Source organism: Pseudophryne corroboree, chromosome 4, assembly GCF_028390025.1.
Source record: "Pseudophryne corroboree isolate aPseCor3 chromosome 4, aPseCor3.hap2, whole genome shotgun sequence".
Lineage (NCBI taxonomy): Eukaryota > Metazoa > Chordata > Amphibia > Anura > Myobatrachidae > Pseudophryne > Pseudophryne corroboree.
Window position 1 is genome coordinate 271,054,143 of NC_086447.1, and position 16,402 is coordinate 271,070,544.

The window sequence follows — 16,402 nt, forward strand, 5'->3', positions numbered from 1 at the left end:
GTCGTTGAATCTGTACTTACGAGTGTTCAAATTCAAGATGGAGTCTCTGAGAGCGGTGATCTCAGGTCTGGTGGAGGGGGAATTCCTAGTGTCTCTGGATATCAAGGATGCGTACCTTCACATTCCGATCTGGCCACCTCATCAGGCTTATCTACGGTTTGCACTGCAGGACTGTCACTACCAGTTCCAGGCCTTGCCATTTGGTCTCTCCATGGCACCGAGAGTGTTCACCAAAGTGATGGCAGAGATGATGCTTCTACTCCGCAAACAGTGAGTGAACATAATTCTGTACCTGGACAATCTTCTGATAAAGGCACCGTCCAGGGAGTGGTTGTTGGACTGCACTGGCCTCTCAACCAGACTACTCCTGGATCACGGGTGGATTCTGAACCTACCAAAATCTCACCTGGAACCGACACAGAGGCTTCCTTTCCTGGGAATGATACTGGACACAGAGTATCAGAGAGTGTTCCTTCCCTTAGAAAAGGCTATGGTAATCCAGTCAATGGTTCGGGCTGTCCTGAAGCCAACCTGGATCTTGATGCATCTGTGTATTCACCTTCTGGGGAAAATGATGGCCTCTTACGAGGCGCTTCAGTACGGAAGGTTTCATGCCTTCCAGCTAGATCTATTGGACAAATGGTCCGGATCGCATCTTCACATGCACCAGAGAATCCGTCTGTCACCAAGAGCCAGGATCTCCCTTCATTCTGTGGTGGTTACAGACTTCACACCTCGTCGGAGGTTCGGGATTCAGAATTGGATTCTGCTAACCACAGATGCATGCCTCAGAGGTTGGGGAGCAGTCACCCAGGGGGTGCAGTTGTAAGAAAGTTGTCCTTCCAATAAACATTCTGGAACTCCGGGATATCTACCGCACCCTCCTGCAGTCCTCATCTCTACTTCGGAATCAGGCCATTCAAGTCCAGTTGGACAATGTGACGACGGTAACGTACATAAACCGACAGGCCGGAACGAAAAGCAGAGCAGCAATGTCAGAGGTGTCAATAATTCTCCTCTGGGTGGAAAAACACGCCGTGGCATTGTCAGCGGTCTTCATTCCGGGAGTAGACAACTGGGAAGCAGACTTCCTCAGCAGACACGACCTGCACCCGAGGGATTGGGGCCTTCACCCGGAGGTGTTCCAGTGGTTGACATGTCGGTGGGGATATCCATAGATCGACATGATGGCCTCTCGACTCAACAAAAAGCTCAAGCAGTATTGTTCCAGGTTGAGAGACCCACAAGCAGTGGCGGTAGATGCCCTGACAACTCTGTGGGTATACCAAAAGAATAAAAAAGGAAAAGGTTCAAGCAATCCTCATTACTCCGGACTGGCCTACAAGGGCCTGGTATGTGGGTCTTCCCGAGATGCTGATCGAAGATCCGTGGCCTCTACCTCTTCGTGAGGATCTTCTGCAACAGTGCCCGTTCATCTATCCGTGGCTACGCTTAACGGTATGGAAGTTGAACGGCTGATTGTAGCCAAGAGAGGGATTTCTGACAAGGTCATCCCGACTATGATCCAAGCCAGGAAGGAGGTAATGTCTAAACATTACCACTGTATATGCAGTGGTCGAAGTGCGGAGGTATACGGCGGTATGGTATACCGCCACTTCTTCCACTGACCCGGAAGTGCACTGAAAGTGCAGCAGGAGGCGAGGGAAATGGCATCTTGCTGCACATTGTGCTCCCTGTCCCTGCGCGGCGGCCGGCGGCTGTGTAGAGCGCTGTATCAGCTCACAGCCGCCCGACGCCACCCACCGCACGCCGCTCGTCACCAGCCGCTCGCCACCAGCCGCCCGCCGCCACCACCGCTCACCGCTGCCAGCCACCAGCAACAAATGAGGTAATGTTCCCCTGCTGTCACCTCTCTCCCTGTCGTCACTCTCCCTGTCCTCACTGTCGTCACTCTCTCTCCCTGTCCTCACTGTCGTCACTCTCCCTGTCCTCACTGTCGTCACTCTCTCTCCCTGTCGTCACTGTCGTCACTCTCTCTCCCTGTCGTCACTCCCTCTCCCTGTCGTCACTCCCTCTCCCTGTCGTCACTCTCTCCCTGTCGTCACTGCCATCACTCTCTCTCCGTCGTCACTCTCCCTGCCGTCACTCTCTCTCCCTGTCGTCACTCTCTCTCCCTGTCATCACTGTCGTCACTCTCCCTGCCGTCACTCTCTCTACCTGTCGTCACTGTCGTCACTCTCTCTCCCTGTCATCACTCTCTCTCCCTGTCATCACTGTCGTCACTCTCTCTCCCTGCCGTCACTGTCGTCACTCTCTCACTGTCTTCACTCTCTCTCCCTGTCGTCACTCTCTCTCCCTGTTGTCACTGTCATCACTCTCTCTCCCTGTCGTCACTCTCTCTCCCTGTCGTCACTGTCGTTACTCTCTCTCCCTGTCGTCACTGTTGTCACTCTCTCTCCCTGTCGTCACTGTTGTCACTCTCTCTCCCTGTCGTCACTCTCTCTCTGTCTTCACTGTCGTCACTCTCTCTCCCTGTCGTCACTCTCTCTCCCTGTCGTCACTCTCTCCCTGTCGTCACTGTCGTAACTCTCTCTCCCTGTCGTCACTCTCTCCCTGTCGTCACTGTCGTCACTCTCCCTGCTGTCACTATCTCTCCCTGTCGTCACTCTCTCTCCCTGTCGTCACTCTCTCTCTTCCTGTCGTCACTCTCTCCCTGTCGTCACTCTCTCTCTCCCTGTCGTCACTCTGGCTGTCCCTGCTGTCACAATTTTGGCTCATTCAGTGTGCTACAATGTGAATTTCGTGCCCCTTTTTGGGTGACCGCGTCCCCTTTTCTGGAGCATGCGCGCCTTAGGCGCACGCATAATTGCGTCCTTGACTTTTGCATACCCCCACTTAAAAATTTCCACTTCGACCACTGCGTATATGGAAGAAGTATGGGGGTCATTCCGAGTTGATCGCTAGCTGCATTTGTTCGCAGCGCAGCGATCAGGCTAAAAAAATGGGAGTTCTGCGCATGCGGAGCAATGCGCACGCGCGACGTACAGGCACAATGAACTGTAGTTTTGCACAGGGTCTAGTGATGCATTTCAGTCGCACTGCTTGCTGCAGAGTGATTGACATGAAGTGGACGTTTCTGGGTGGCAACTGACATTTTCACGTAGGCGTGGCTGGGCGGGTTTGTGACGTCAAATCCGGAACAGAATAGTCTGAAGTGATCGCAAGCGCTGAGTAGGTTTTGAGCTACTCTGAAACTACACAATTATTTTTTGTAGTTGCCATGCAATACAACCGTTTGCACTTCTGCTAAGCTAAAATACACTCCCAGTGGGCGGTGGCATAGCGTTTGCACGGTTGCTAAAACTGCTAGCAAGCGATCAACTTGGAATGACCCCCAATGTCTCTTGGTGTGAAAGCAGACAATATTCAGCTGTGGAATTTCATCTGGGACGTTTCCTGCTTTTTCTGCAGTCGGGAGGGGATGTGGGCCTACGTCTAGGCTCCATTAAAGTCCAGATTTCGGCCCTATTTTCTTTCAAAAACAATTGGCTTCTCTCCCTGAGGGCCAGATGTACTTGAAATGTGTTCTGCACATCCAACCTCCATTTGTGCCTCCCACGGCACCTTGGGATCTCATTTTGGTTCTGCAGTTCCTCCAATTGGACTGGTTTGAACCATTACAGGTTGACGTAAAGTACCTTACATGGAAGACCGTCACACTGCCGAGCAGCTACTTGGTCAGGTTCGAACACGTTTGCTACATTTTACAAGTTCGGTACTTTGGCCTCTGAGGATCTTCAGTTTGGTCAATCAGTTCTGCAGGAACCTCAGCACTCTCCCACCCGGTTTGGAAGCTTTGGTACTTCCCCATGGTACTAAATGGATTCCCAGTATCCCCTATGACGTAAGAGAAAATAGAATTTTAATTACCTACCGGTAAATCCTTTTCTCGTAGTCCGTAGGGGATACTGGGCGCCCGCCCGGTGCTTCGTTCTTCCTGCACTGTTCCTTGGTTAAGTATTCTGGTTTGTTCAGCTGTTGCTGTTCCTGTTTCGAGTTTGGTTAGCATGGCTTTCCTCTGGTCCTGTGTGTGCTGGCTCATAATCTCACCACATTCCTTATCTATCCTTCTCTCAAAGTATGTCCGTCTCCTCGGGCACAGTTTCCTAGACTGAGTCTGGTAGGAGGGGCATAGAGGGAGGAACCAGCACACACTATCAATTTCTTTAATTGCCCATGGCTCCTAGTGGACCCGTCTATACCCCATGGTACTAAATGGATTCACAGTATCCTCTACGGACTACGAGAAAAGGATTTACCGTTAGGTAATTAAAATCCTATTTTTACGGTTCCACAGATTTAGTGCACTTATTTCATACTTTTCCCTCATTCAGATTAATTTCTTCCAATGCTGTAGGGTGGTACGGCATACCACCAGAAATATGGTGCCGGTACGCCTTACCACCAGCCCACCGCTGGAGCCGCAGGGCACAGGGTTTCTGTCTGCATGGACAGAGACCCTGCATCCCTCCAAAAATGGCCGCCACCTTGGAGGAGACAGACTCTAGAGGTACTATTTCACCTCTAGCATCTGTCAGGGGAGCGCAGCACGCTACCCAGAAGTGCGGATTCCAGGAGCGCTGGCGCACTGTGCACCTACCCGATGACAACAAGCATGTAACCCCTGGGCAATGAGCCTGTAAACCCCGGACAACAAACATAGAAACATCTGGCAAGGAGCATGTAACCCATGGCATCGAGTATGTAACCCCTGGCAACGAGTAATTAGAAGCCTTACTGTGGAGCATAATTTGTAAGGGGCATTTTTGTGTGTGGGACATAAAACGTTGTGTGGTATAATATGTAATAGGCATTACGGTGTGTGGTATAATGTGTAATAGGCATTACGATGTGTGGCATAATGTGTAATAAGCATTACGGTGTGTGGCATAATGTGTAATAAGCATTACCATGTGTGTCATAATGTGTAATGGGCATTGAGATGTGTGGTATAATATGTAATGGGCATTACAGTGTGTGGCATAATGTGTAATAAGCATTACAGTGTGTGGCATGATGTGTAATGGGCATTATGGTGTTTGGCATAATGTGTAAGTGGCATTACGATATGTTGCATAATGTGGCCATGCCGCTGTTGTCATGTAGCCACTCTCCTAGTTTCGTGTGACCACGCCCGCTCATGACACGTGGCCACGCCCATTTTGTACCACTAATAAAACATTTCTACTTGCACCACTGCTTCCTTTCATTGACAGCTATTGCTACTTCCTATACATGAGCCATAATTTACACACTTCGGCAAAAACGTAGGTCCATTTAGGTAAATTGAGATGTTGTTTGTGGTTTTTAAGTTAAATTAAAAATACTTGCAAAACCTTTCTTAAAATGTACAGTACTTTAATTTAAACTTTCCTATTCAGCATTCCTCATGAATTTAGCTGTATTAGCCTATATATGATTCAGTTATATCTTTCCACAATTACATTTGTTTGTGTTTTTCTTTTTATACAGACAAAAAAGTAAAGAAGTTGCTGAACTCAAAAACATACTTCACAGAATGGAATATGATAAAGAATCCTTAGAATTGAGGTAGGCGCCACTAACCTTTAATATGATAGCCCAATATGATCGATACCATATTATTGTAAAGAGCATTAGCTTGCAAAACTTTGCAGTGTTCCTCACAGGGCCGCCAAGACATCAGGGGGGGGCACTGACTCTAGAAAGGGGAGGCGCGGACAAATACTTTTATTATTTGGCCTCAAGTTTATTTTGGAGGCGGACCAACAGTCTGCCCCCATCTAATTTCCCAATATTGCAGGTTGAACATTACATTACCAAAATCTCTCCACAAGATAGAAAGGTATGCACCTGCCCTACTGCCACAGCGGCAGTTTGGAATCTACTATTCATACTACTAGCTAGGTTTGCCGCTGTAGTTACAAATGAAATCATATGTGTATATGGGGTCTACTACGGTATGCCGGCGCTGGGATACCGGTATACCGGCAGCGAGGCGAGCACAAGAAAACCCCTTGCAGGCTCGCTGCGCTCGCCACGCTGTGGGCACGGTGTTTATTCTCCCTCCAGGGGTGTCATGGACACCCCAATAGGGAAAATAGTTCTCGGTATGCCGGCTGTCGGGATTCCGGCGCCGGTATGCTGAGTGCCGGGATCCCGATAGCCGGCATATAAAGTGCTACCCGTGTATATGTGTATATAATATAAGATATGTTTCAAGATAGGTTGATCTAAACCTTATGAACGCCTGGTACAAACCAATCTACAGTTTTATATGTGGAGATATTAACATAGAAATCTATTTCCTTTCAAGGCACTTGTGCTATAAATTTGGACAAAAGAAAAGATAAGCACTTAAAATAATGGTTTGCGACTTCCTGCCACGCCCCCAACAGAGATGGAAGCTGCCTCGCCCAGCTCCTCACAACCTGCAGCGGGAACTCTGTTTTAACCCCCTCTGAGGGCGATTTTGGCCGAACCAGCATGACCAAAGATCAGGGGAACACCTCCCCAGTGTATGGAGAGGTATTTCCCCACTCTCATGCCATCCAGACAGCAGCGCCAGGAACAAAAACGCGTATCCAAAACGGTTGCCGCAGCTCCCGCGATTGCGGCTCCTGTGGCTGCCATTCCTGCTGCTGTCTCCTCACAGCCTGGGTACCCTGCAGCTCTCCCAGCAATGCTCCATGCCTCTCCTGTCCCTCAGCCTATGGAGGGAGTGCCTATAGCTTTAGCTGCATATGGAGACATTGTGAGAGCTATAAGAGAGACTATGGCTCCCCTGATACAAGTATGGGCAGACTCTTTCAAGCAGGCACTAATGGAAGCTAATAAGAACATTGTGCAACTCACTAAGAAGGTCCAAATCACTGAAAATTGGCTTGGCAATACCTTCCACGATGTAACCGTGCTCAAGCAGCAGTATGATTCTTTGTACAAACAGCAAGTGCTCAGTAAAATGGATGACCTCGAACATCGTTCACGTCGGACAATCTGAGGCTAGTGGGTCTTCCTTAGTCACTGAAAGGTGATTCTCTGACTGACTTTATTACCTCCTCTCTGCCTGATTTGCTGGATGTGAGTGATTCCTGTGCAGATATGGTCGTTGAGTGAGCACACCGCATCGGGCCTCCCAGGAGTGGTAAAGATTCTAGACCCAGAGTGACTATTTTCCGATGTTTAAATTTCCTTCATCGCAAGGCACTCTGGCAGGCGTCCAGGCACAATCGGTCTATTACCTGGGAAGGCCACAGGTTGTTTTTGTTTCAGGATTATTTGGCCGAAGTCACTCGTGCCAGGAAAGCTTTTTCTGGTCTTTGCTCAGAACTGTTTTAAAATAACAGACGTTTTGCCCTCCTATATCCAGCTCGACTTCGTCTCTTCACAGCGGACTCCTTCGTGGATTTATCTACCCCTGATGAGGCGTCTGATTATCTACGCGACAAAGCCCAAGCAAAGTCTGCTACAGGCTCCCCTATCAGAATGACCGACCAGAACTGACATCCTCCTGCACCATTTGCTGGGACTATTTTCTAGCTCATTCCTCTCCCATCCTCATTTACTAGTCCTTTCATATTGAATATATTGATAACATCTGAGCCTTGTGGACATTTGAAGAATGTTGCATTTTTCGTAACGTTTCTCCTTCTTGGATTTTCTTTTTCCATATACAGTTTGCTTTCTTCTGCCGCTTTGATTTGGAAAGTATTGGTATCGTATGAATCTATTATAATACCTGAGTGGCGTTTTTGTGTGGTGTTTTCTTTTTTTGTTGTGTACCCTCTTGTTGCAGGTGTACCCCTGGTTATTATCATCTACTGTTTCTTGTTATTGCAATTATTGAATTTCTTTTCTCTTTCTTCTCTTTCTCTTTTTTATAAAAACAAAAACAAAAAAAGCTGTTTTGGTGCTGGTCCGACTATTGGTAGTATGTATCCCCACCTTACAACTTTTTCCATAGTGTACTCGTGTGTATTGAAGTGGTTTGAAGGGTGGGATTTATATCTTTTTTTCCCGCTTCAGCTCCTTGGAGCCCACACCCCCTCCCCTCTCCCTTCCCCCTATCCAATCTCTGTTCGCTCTGATTCCTTGCCTGGTGTCTTTGTGTACCGCCTGAGGACTCTTAAGTGTATTTCCCCGGAAGTCTGCTGTATGCCTGTTGGCTGCAGGGAATTTATTTCTCTGCAATGATTATTTCTGCGTTTTGTTTGTTTCTATTTTTCTATGTCTCGCTTCAAGATTGTTTTTATTTTACCCTTCCTCTCCCTTCAAGCACAGGTACTGATATGTTCTATTGCGCTGGTTCATCTTCTCATTGCTTTTACAAGTATGGTATCAAACTGCACATTTTTGTATTATTATGGATTAATTCTGCAGTTTTTTTCAATATGTTCCTGTTTTACTTTAAAAGCCTGCTCTCTATTTTGGTTAATGCTTTGATACGGCCTCCCTAAAAATCTGTTCGTGGAATGTGGGAGGGATAAATTCCCGCATTAAACGCACAAGAATCCTTTCCTATATGAGGAAACTGGGTGTGGATGTAGTGTTGCTGCAGGAAACTCACCCATTCCCGCCCAAAATTGTAAAGCTTAACACTATGGGTTATCCTGTACTCTTCTCTGCTGCCTTTACTTCTAAAAAGCGTGGGGTGGTTATATTGATTAAGAGACAACTAGCCCCTACACTTCATACCACTATAGCCGACCCTATGGGCCGATATGTAATTCAGAAGTGTCTATACAGACAGAGGGGTTTGTAATATGTAATATTTACGCACCTAATAAATACTCAAAGAAATTTTTTCAAACCATTCTAGCCAAACTTAGAGTATTTTGTGATTCTTCTTTAATTATTGGTGGGGATATTAATATAGCAGCCTCGGATTTTATGGATCGCCAGCAGCCTCCCATTAAGCCTTGTACACCTCCTGTCTTAGGCATCCCCCAAATGGCCTCTGATTTACGCCTCATTGATGTGTGGAGGTCTTTTCACCCGATAGATGAGGAATTCACATGCCTTTCCGCTGCCATGCTACCTTATCGCGTATTGATTATATCTTGCTGTCTGAAACACTTGTTTCTAGGGTTGACGCCTCCGATATTGAGCCTATTAGCTTATCCGACACGCACTTATATGGTTTACTCTCATTCGAGTTGTTGATAGCGGATCCTAAAAGCCATGGCGGTTTCCATCCTTCTTAGCCAACTCTGTAAAATTCAGGAACATGCTTGAAGCAAAATGGCTGGATTATGCTCATAGTAATGCTGTTCATATCCAAGACCCTGCCCTATTTTGGCAAGCTGCAAAGTCTGTTCTTCGTGGGGAAATTATGGCCTATACAGCTCAACATAGGAAGGATTGTGAAAGTCTCTATATCCAAGCACAAACTAGGCTCACATCCTCATTTCAAGTGTATAAAACCTGGCCCTCCCCTTCTACTCGCTCAGTATATTTGAAAGACAAGGTTCATTTTGAGGGGGTTATTGACCAATTAGCCTCCAGACATATCTTTTGTAAACATTGCCAGTACTATAAACATACACAAGAAACAACAGATGGATGTCATAGACACCCAAATCCCAGGCGCAAATACTAAATTGAATTAATCACTTAAATTGGGTGAACACCAGCTGCACAGACTAGGCCTTGCAAGGGCCTGAAATTATACTTAAATACAAAAAAAAAGAGGGGTGTGTCTGTGCGCTTAGTGACTCCCAATAGAGTGATATCAGGTGAGTGTTTGCCTTTACTTAATAACCAAGAGACATGTTAAATTATATTCTTTTACTGTAATCAATTCACATTACACTTAAATAGATACATTTGTTAAAACATGAATAAAAAATGTAACTGCTTGATTGTTAGTACATTTCAACCGGAATGCATTCCTTATTTAATACATTAATGTAATAATATACAGCCGCTTTTATTCAATTGGTTAAACCCGTGTTTGATACAAAGGTAACCAATCTATTTAAAACCATAAATCATCTAATGAATTTTGCCGTTATTGCCACATTTATCTCATTACTATATGCCAGTTATTAATAATATATATATGGTATTATAAAAGTCTCCACTGTAACCTGTCACTGGCGTCCCAGTGCAGGATTGGTTTTTCCTGGTGTGTTTTGCCCGTTAGCACGGGGTTATAATTACCCTTTCCTGGGAATATCCTCCGTTTTAGCACTATAGCACAAGTGCACAGATAGATTTTAGGTATGTACCTTTTGGAGTTCCCGGCTCATGGGCAGCGTTTAGAAGCACACAGTCAGCGGTGGTAGACGTGGAGACTTTCACAGGTTGTCGGCACTACACTCGGTAGCGTTTGAGAGGCTCTGATTGGAGTGTGCCGTGGGTATAGATGTCCTTAATGGATACGTGCACTGTGAGCGGCAGCCAGACACATTGAGTGCGGCGAGGGGTAATCAGCAGGACCGGCACGGCTGAGAGCAGCGGACACGGTGAATGCGGCTGGAGCTGCAATCAGCGGCTGTAAGCGGCGGTCCGGCACATGCAGTGCGGCAAGTGAGCAGCAAGACCGGCACAGCTGGGAACGGCAGACACGGCAGATGCAGCCAGAGATATCAATCAGCAGTTTGAAAAAATCGGGTGATGACGTCAACGCGTTTCGTCCCGTCAATTATCGGGACTTCCTCAAGTACTATAAACATGGAAATAAAATGGGCAGGTTACTTTCTAATTTATTACGCAATCACACTGCTCCCGCCTCCATTTTGACTCTTTGAGATCCTTCTGGTAATATAAAATGTAAAGGTCAAGATATAGTTAACCTTTTCAGGGATTTCTATGAAGACCTTTATTGTCACCCCACTATCGATCTGACTCAAAACTCAGCCTTTTGGAATAATGCAGATACTCCTCTGATTTCTTCTGCCCATGCTGATATGCTAATAGCCCCCATTACAGTTGAGGAGGTGGAAGCTGCCATAAAACACCTGAAATCCATGAATGCCCCTGGCCCGATGGGTATTCTGGGGAGTTTTCAAAATACTAAACAGTAAAATCACTGCCCCCTTACTGCTTTTTTTAATACTGTCCTCTCTGATTATGTTGTCCCCCTTCATTTTAATTCTGCGATAATCAAGGTACTTTCTAAACCAGAATGTGACCCTGAACTACCGTCCTCATATCGCCCGATATCTTTATTAGATGTTGATTATGAACTATTAATGAATTTATCGCTGAACGATTGAAATTGATTTTGCCTTCTGTTATTGCTCCCAACCAAACCGGTTTTATCTGGGGTAGACACTCCACTGTTAACATACGTAAGGTGATCGCGGTGCTACAGTTGGCCGCCTTCTCTGCGAACCCTTCCCATCAGGCTATTATTTCTATGGACGCAGAGAAGGCGTTTGACCTGGTTACCTGGGATCATTTATTTCATACTCTTACGAGGTTTAGATTCCCGGGGAATTTTATCTCTTTGCTGAAAGCTCTTTAATCCTCCCCCCTTACCCAGGTGTCCAGCAATGGCCATCTTTCTTCTTCTTCTTTCCAGATTTATCGAGGCACTCGGCAGGGATGTCTTATGTCCCTGTTATTGTTTCAAATTGCGTTGGAACCGTTTGCTATAGTTCTTCGCTCTTCTGACAGCTTTAAAGGGATTACCTTGGGTCAGTCTGATTTAAAATTATCCCACTTAGCAGACGATATGCTGCTTTTTGTCTCAGATCCCAAAACCTCCATTCCAAATATATCGATATTTTCTATGTTTAGGTCATTTGCCGGTTATAAATCAACTTACAGTACATAAATCTGAACTTCTAACGCTCCCGGGCCTTAGTGCCTCTGACCTTTTAGACCCCGCGTTCAGTCATTTCCGTGTTACCCGTACTCAATTTAAATACTTAGGTATAAATATCCCTTTGTCACTGTCAGCTTTATATTGCTCTAACTTCTCATCGATCATCTCTCAAATTGCAAAATTACTGGACTCATGGAAATTATTACTGGTATCACTGCTGGGAAGGATAGCTTTGATTAAAAGTATAATATTCCCCAAATTGTCTTACCCGATTCAAATGCTATCTATCGCCCTATCCCCAACTGATATCAAACACTGTTTACGTTTATTTACCACTTTTTTATGGAAGGGAGGATATCCCCGCATAGCTCTTACCAAATTATTGCTCCACAAATCTAAAGGTGGCTTGGGTCTCCCAGACATTAAACTGTTTACTAACTCAATATTCTTTTGATATATCAGCGACTGGTTGTTAGGTAGGGAGATATATACCCATGCTTCATCTGAAACAGCTTTTTTTGCCCTCTTTTGTGCGGCAGTACTGCTCCACACCCCAAAACGACTTATTCCCCCAATTTTTGTAATAATATTATGTTCCATTACACATATGTGGTGTGGAAGGCAATTTGTTTTAAGCTCTCTAGGCCGTATACTGCGTCTCTATATATACCTTTTTGTGGAAATCCTCAATTCACCCCGGGGTTAAACAATGTTATGTTCTCACACTGGATATTAAAGGGTTTCTAAAAAATAAGGGATGTTTTTGACCCTGGCGGCACGATTTACAGTTTTCTGACTTGCAGGCCACATACCAGATTCCACGCCAACAGTTTTTTTTTCTCTCCAAGCTTCTCATTATGCAAAGTCAATTAGCTCACGGCTGTCTCTCTTGCCATCACCTGATCCTATACAATCAATCTTAGCATTTTTTGTTTTACACCCATATAAGACAAAATACTTGAGTGCCGAACTGACAAGATCAGTACCTACTGTACTAGAGTTTGGAAGCAGAATGTAGCAGTATGGGGGGGGAGATGTTCCCTCTATAATTTCTTCTGACCTATAACTTGATCATTTCGAATCCACATTGAAATATTTACGATGCACCTGGTTACAAGAGGTTCACATTAACACAATTAATAGGGTGTATATCTCCAAGGCCAGAAGAAAGCATATGGTTTCAGGGGAGTCGGGTGATTGCCTAAAGTATAAACGCTAGAACGCAAATTTTTTTCACAACATGTGGTCATGCCCGAAAATACGTAAATTTTGGGGCAAAGTAACAAACTATATCAATTCTATTTTTAATTTACAACTTCAAGCTGAACCTCTTGCACTATTATGCGCAAATTTTAAACATTGGTCCTTAGGCTCTGATGGTCCTAACTTCATCCCCTTGTTGACCAATATAGTAACAATTGCCAGGAAGACAATTTTATGTGTCTGGACTAGTCCCACCCCTTCTTTTTTGGGAACGGTTAAATCCCTTTTGTTGAAAACTATTATGATAGACAAACCATTTTTCCAGCTCTAGAATCTGGTGTAGTTTCTATAAGAAATGGGGCCCCCTTGTTCAATCACTCAACTCCTCAACAAAGTTATGCAGGTGTTTGAAACTACTAGCTGGTCTCTCAAACGTAATCTTACTGCTGGTATACACCCGAATACTTGCGGGATGTCTGACACAACATAATGACCTGCTCTCCCTATCTTATATTTTATATTGATTTTGATAGATGCTTTTTTATTAATGTATTGCTCTTTCAGTTGTACCATACTTAATTCTTATGCTTTGGACTTTTTAAATGTTGGTTCACCCAATTGTTATAATCAGTGACTGATAATGCTTGGGGTTCCTTACCCTTTCCCCCGCTCCCCCTTTTTCCTCCTCTTCTCTTTCCCCTCTTTTTTTATGTTTTGTATTTCTGTATGTCAGGGACTTTACTGTTTTCATCATCATGTATGGTTATGAGTGTTACCATTATGTATTGCTCCCTGTACTGATTGTTTATCTTTCCCGTGTAAAAAAAAACTAATAAAAACATTTTTGAAAAAAAATAAAAAAAATAATGGTTTGCTGAATTCCTGTTTGATCTCAGAACATACCTTTATATGACCATTTCCACCTGTCGGCAAGATAATCTTTCAGACCAGTGTTATAGGCCCTACACACTGGGCGATATGAGTGAAAGATATGAACGATCTCGTTCATTAATGAACGAGATACCGTTCATATCTTTCAGTGTGAAGGCCCCAGCGATGAACGATGCACGGCCCCGCGCTTGTTTATCGCTGGTGCCCCGTCGCTTGTGCATGCAGGCCAATATGGACGATCTTATCCATATTTGCCTGCACTGCTATGGAGCCGGGTGAAGGGGGAGTGAAGAAACTTCACTCCCCCCATCACTGCCCCCCCCCCCCCCCCCCCCCCGTCGCCGGGTCTCCCGTCGGCCGTATCTGCCGTCGGGCAGCTCGGCGGCGGTTCAAGCAGTGTGTAGGGCCCATTAGATATATAGTACATTATTGGCAGAACAATCCTTGATTCACTGTTAGAAACTGTATAAAAGCTGTACCTGAAGTAACTAATTGTATGGATAATAGTTGCTCATTTTTTCTGTACTTGTAATGTAGTAATACATAATCTGTCAGCTTTCATAATCTTACATTAGCTTTTAGCAGCAACATCTTTGCCATTATTTGCTTTATGATACGTATACTCTCTTGTCTATTCTGCAGTCGACACTTTTAGAACTGTTTATTTGTAAATCTGTCATTCCTTTGCCATTTCATTGCTATGTTTTATTTCTCAGGCTTACTAAGCAACTTGGGGAGAAAGATGATGCCGTGACACATCTGCATGAGATGTGCAGGCACTTACAGGAAGAGATCGCAGAAATGGGAAGCGCAGAAGAAAATTACAGAAGGAGAACTCAAGTTTTGGAGAGGGAACTGGAAACAATGAAGGACGTTTTAAAGCAAAATCAAGAAGAAGTAGATCATTTGAAACAGGAAAGGTGCTTTTTAGCTGCAAATGCATTCATTTTCTAATCATGACTGAATGAATGAAGCCCTCTCAGTTTGCATGGCTTAATCATTGAGACAAGCATATGTTACAGGCAGAAAGAACCAGGTAGCTTCTGGAGGCCATCACAGGCATGGTCATAGTCAGGGGAGGGCTGTCGTATTCTGCATTTTCGTGTTTTCCGATGTCGATGTCATTCGTAATGTCAGGTAGTGTTTTACGGGAGTGATGAGCAGGGCTTAAAGTGGTCCTGGAGAGGTACTGGAACCCATTTCCCCCGTAATCTAGCCCCTCCCCCTCACATTATGCAGAGTCAAGGCCAGTGCTAGTGTTTTCGTCAACCCCCTGCCAACTATAAATTAGTGTCCTATTTCCCATACTGTATAAAGAAACATTGATCTCACAAGAAGCAGCGTGGTCACACAATAGTAGCCCCTGATTCATATTACACCACATAGTAATGCCCCTTATTATGGTTACGTCACTCAGTAGTGCTCTTTATTCACATTGCGCTAGACAATAGTACCCTTTATACACACTATGCCACACAGTAGTGCCTGGTATAAACAATGCCCACAGTAGTGTTCCTTATACACAATTCCCAAAACAGTAGTGCTCCTTCTACATAATGACCACAGAAGTGTCGCTTATACACATAATGCCCAGAGAACTGCCACTTATACACAAAATTCCCACAGTAGAGGTGGCGCTTATACACAGAATGCCCACAGTAGTAATGCCCCTTACACATAATGCCCACAATAGTAGTGCCCCTTACACATAATAACCACAGTAGTGCTGGGACCTGAGGAGGGGATGAATGCTTTCCCACAGAGACAGCCTGTGTGAGTAACAAGAGGGATGGGCTGTAGGTGGATCATGGATCCACCAGGACCTGAAGAAGGGGGAAGTAGTTGCAGCTAATCAATAACACTAGCGCCGCCTGCATCATCGAGGTAATGTACGGGCTTTTCTTTTGGAATTACTGTGCAGGGCAATGGAGGAGGTGGAACTAGTTCCCCCTACCATTACAGGTGGTGGAACTCAGTTCCACCTCGTTTCCCCCCACTTTAACCCCTGGTGATGAGTAAAACAGTGCCGGACTAAACACAGTGAATGCCGGCCGTATCTTTGAGATCCGTGCAGGGCTTCATTGTGTACCTTAAAAGAAGTCTATAAAGTGTTAAAAATCAGATTAAAATTTGCGTGGGATCCCCCCTCCTAAGCATAACCAGCCTCTGGCTCTTTGAGCCGGTCCTGGTTGTAAAAATACGGGGAAAAAATTGACTGGGGTTCCCCCATACTTTAACAACCAGCACTGGGCTCTGCGTCTGGTCCTGGTGCAAAAAATACGGGGGACAAAAAACGTAGGGGTCCCCCGTATTTTTAACACCAGCACCGGGCTCCACTAGTCAGAGAGATAATGCCACAGCCGGGGGACACTGTTATGTTGGTCCCTGCAGCCCTGGCATTACATCACCAACTAGTCAACCCTGGCCGGGGTACCCTGGAGGAGTGGGGACCCCTTAAATCAAGGGGTCCCCCCCCTCCAGCCACCCAAGTACCAGGGGTGAAGCCCGAGGCTGTCCCCCCCATCCGTGGGCGGT

At 45.4% G+C, this 16,402-nt stretch overlaps 1 protein-coding gene across 2 annotated transcripts in view; it reads left to right on the forward strand.

The window, feature by feature from the left end:
• The window catches only part of LEKR1 (leucine, glutamate and lysine rich 1), a 267,560-nt gene that overhangs the window by 216,580 nt on the left and 34,578 nt on the right, over window positions 1-16,402 (forward strand). For both annotated transcript variants that reach the window (XM_063916122.1, XM_063916123.1), the window contains 2 exons: window positions 5,494-5,571; window positions 14,584-14,787. In XM_063916122.1, coding sequence (XP_063772192.1) covers window positions 5,494-5,571; window positions 14,584-14,787 — 282 coding nt within the window. The remainder of the gene's footprint in view (window positions 1-5,493; window positions 5,572-14,583; window positions 14,788-16,402) is intronic.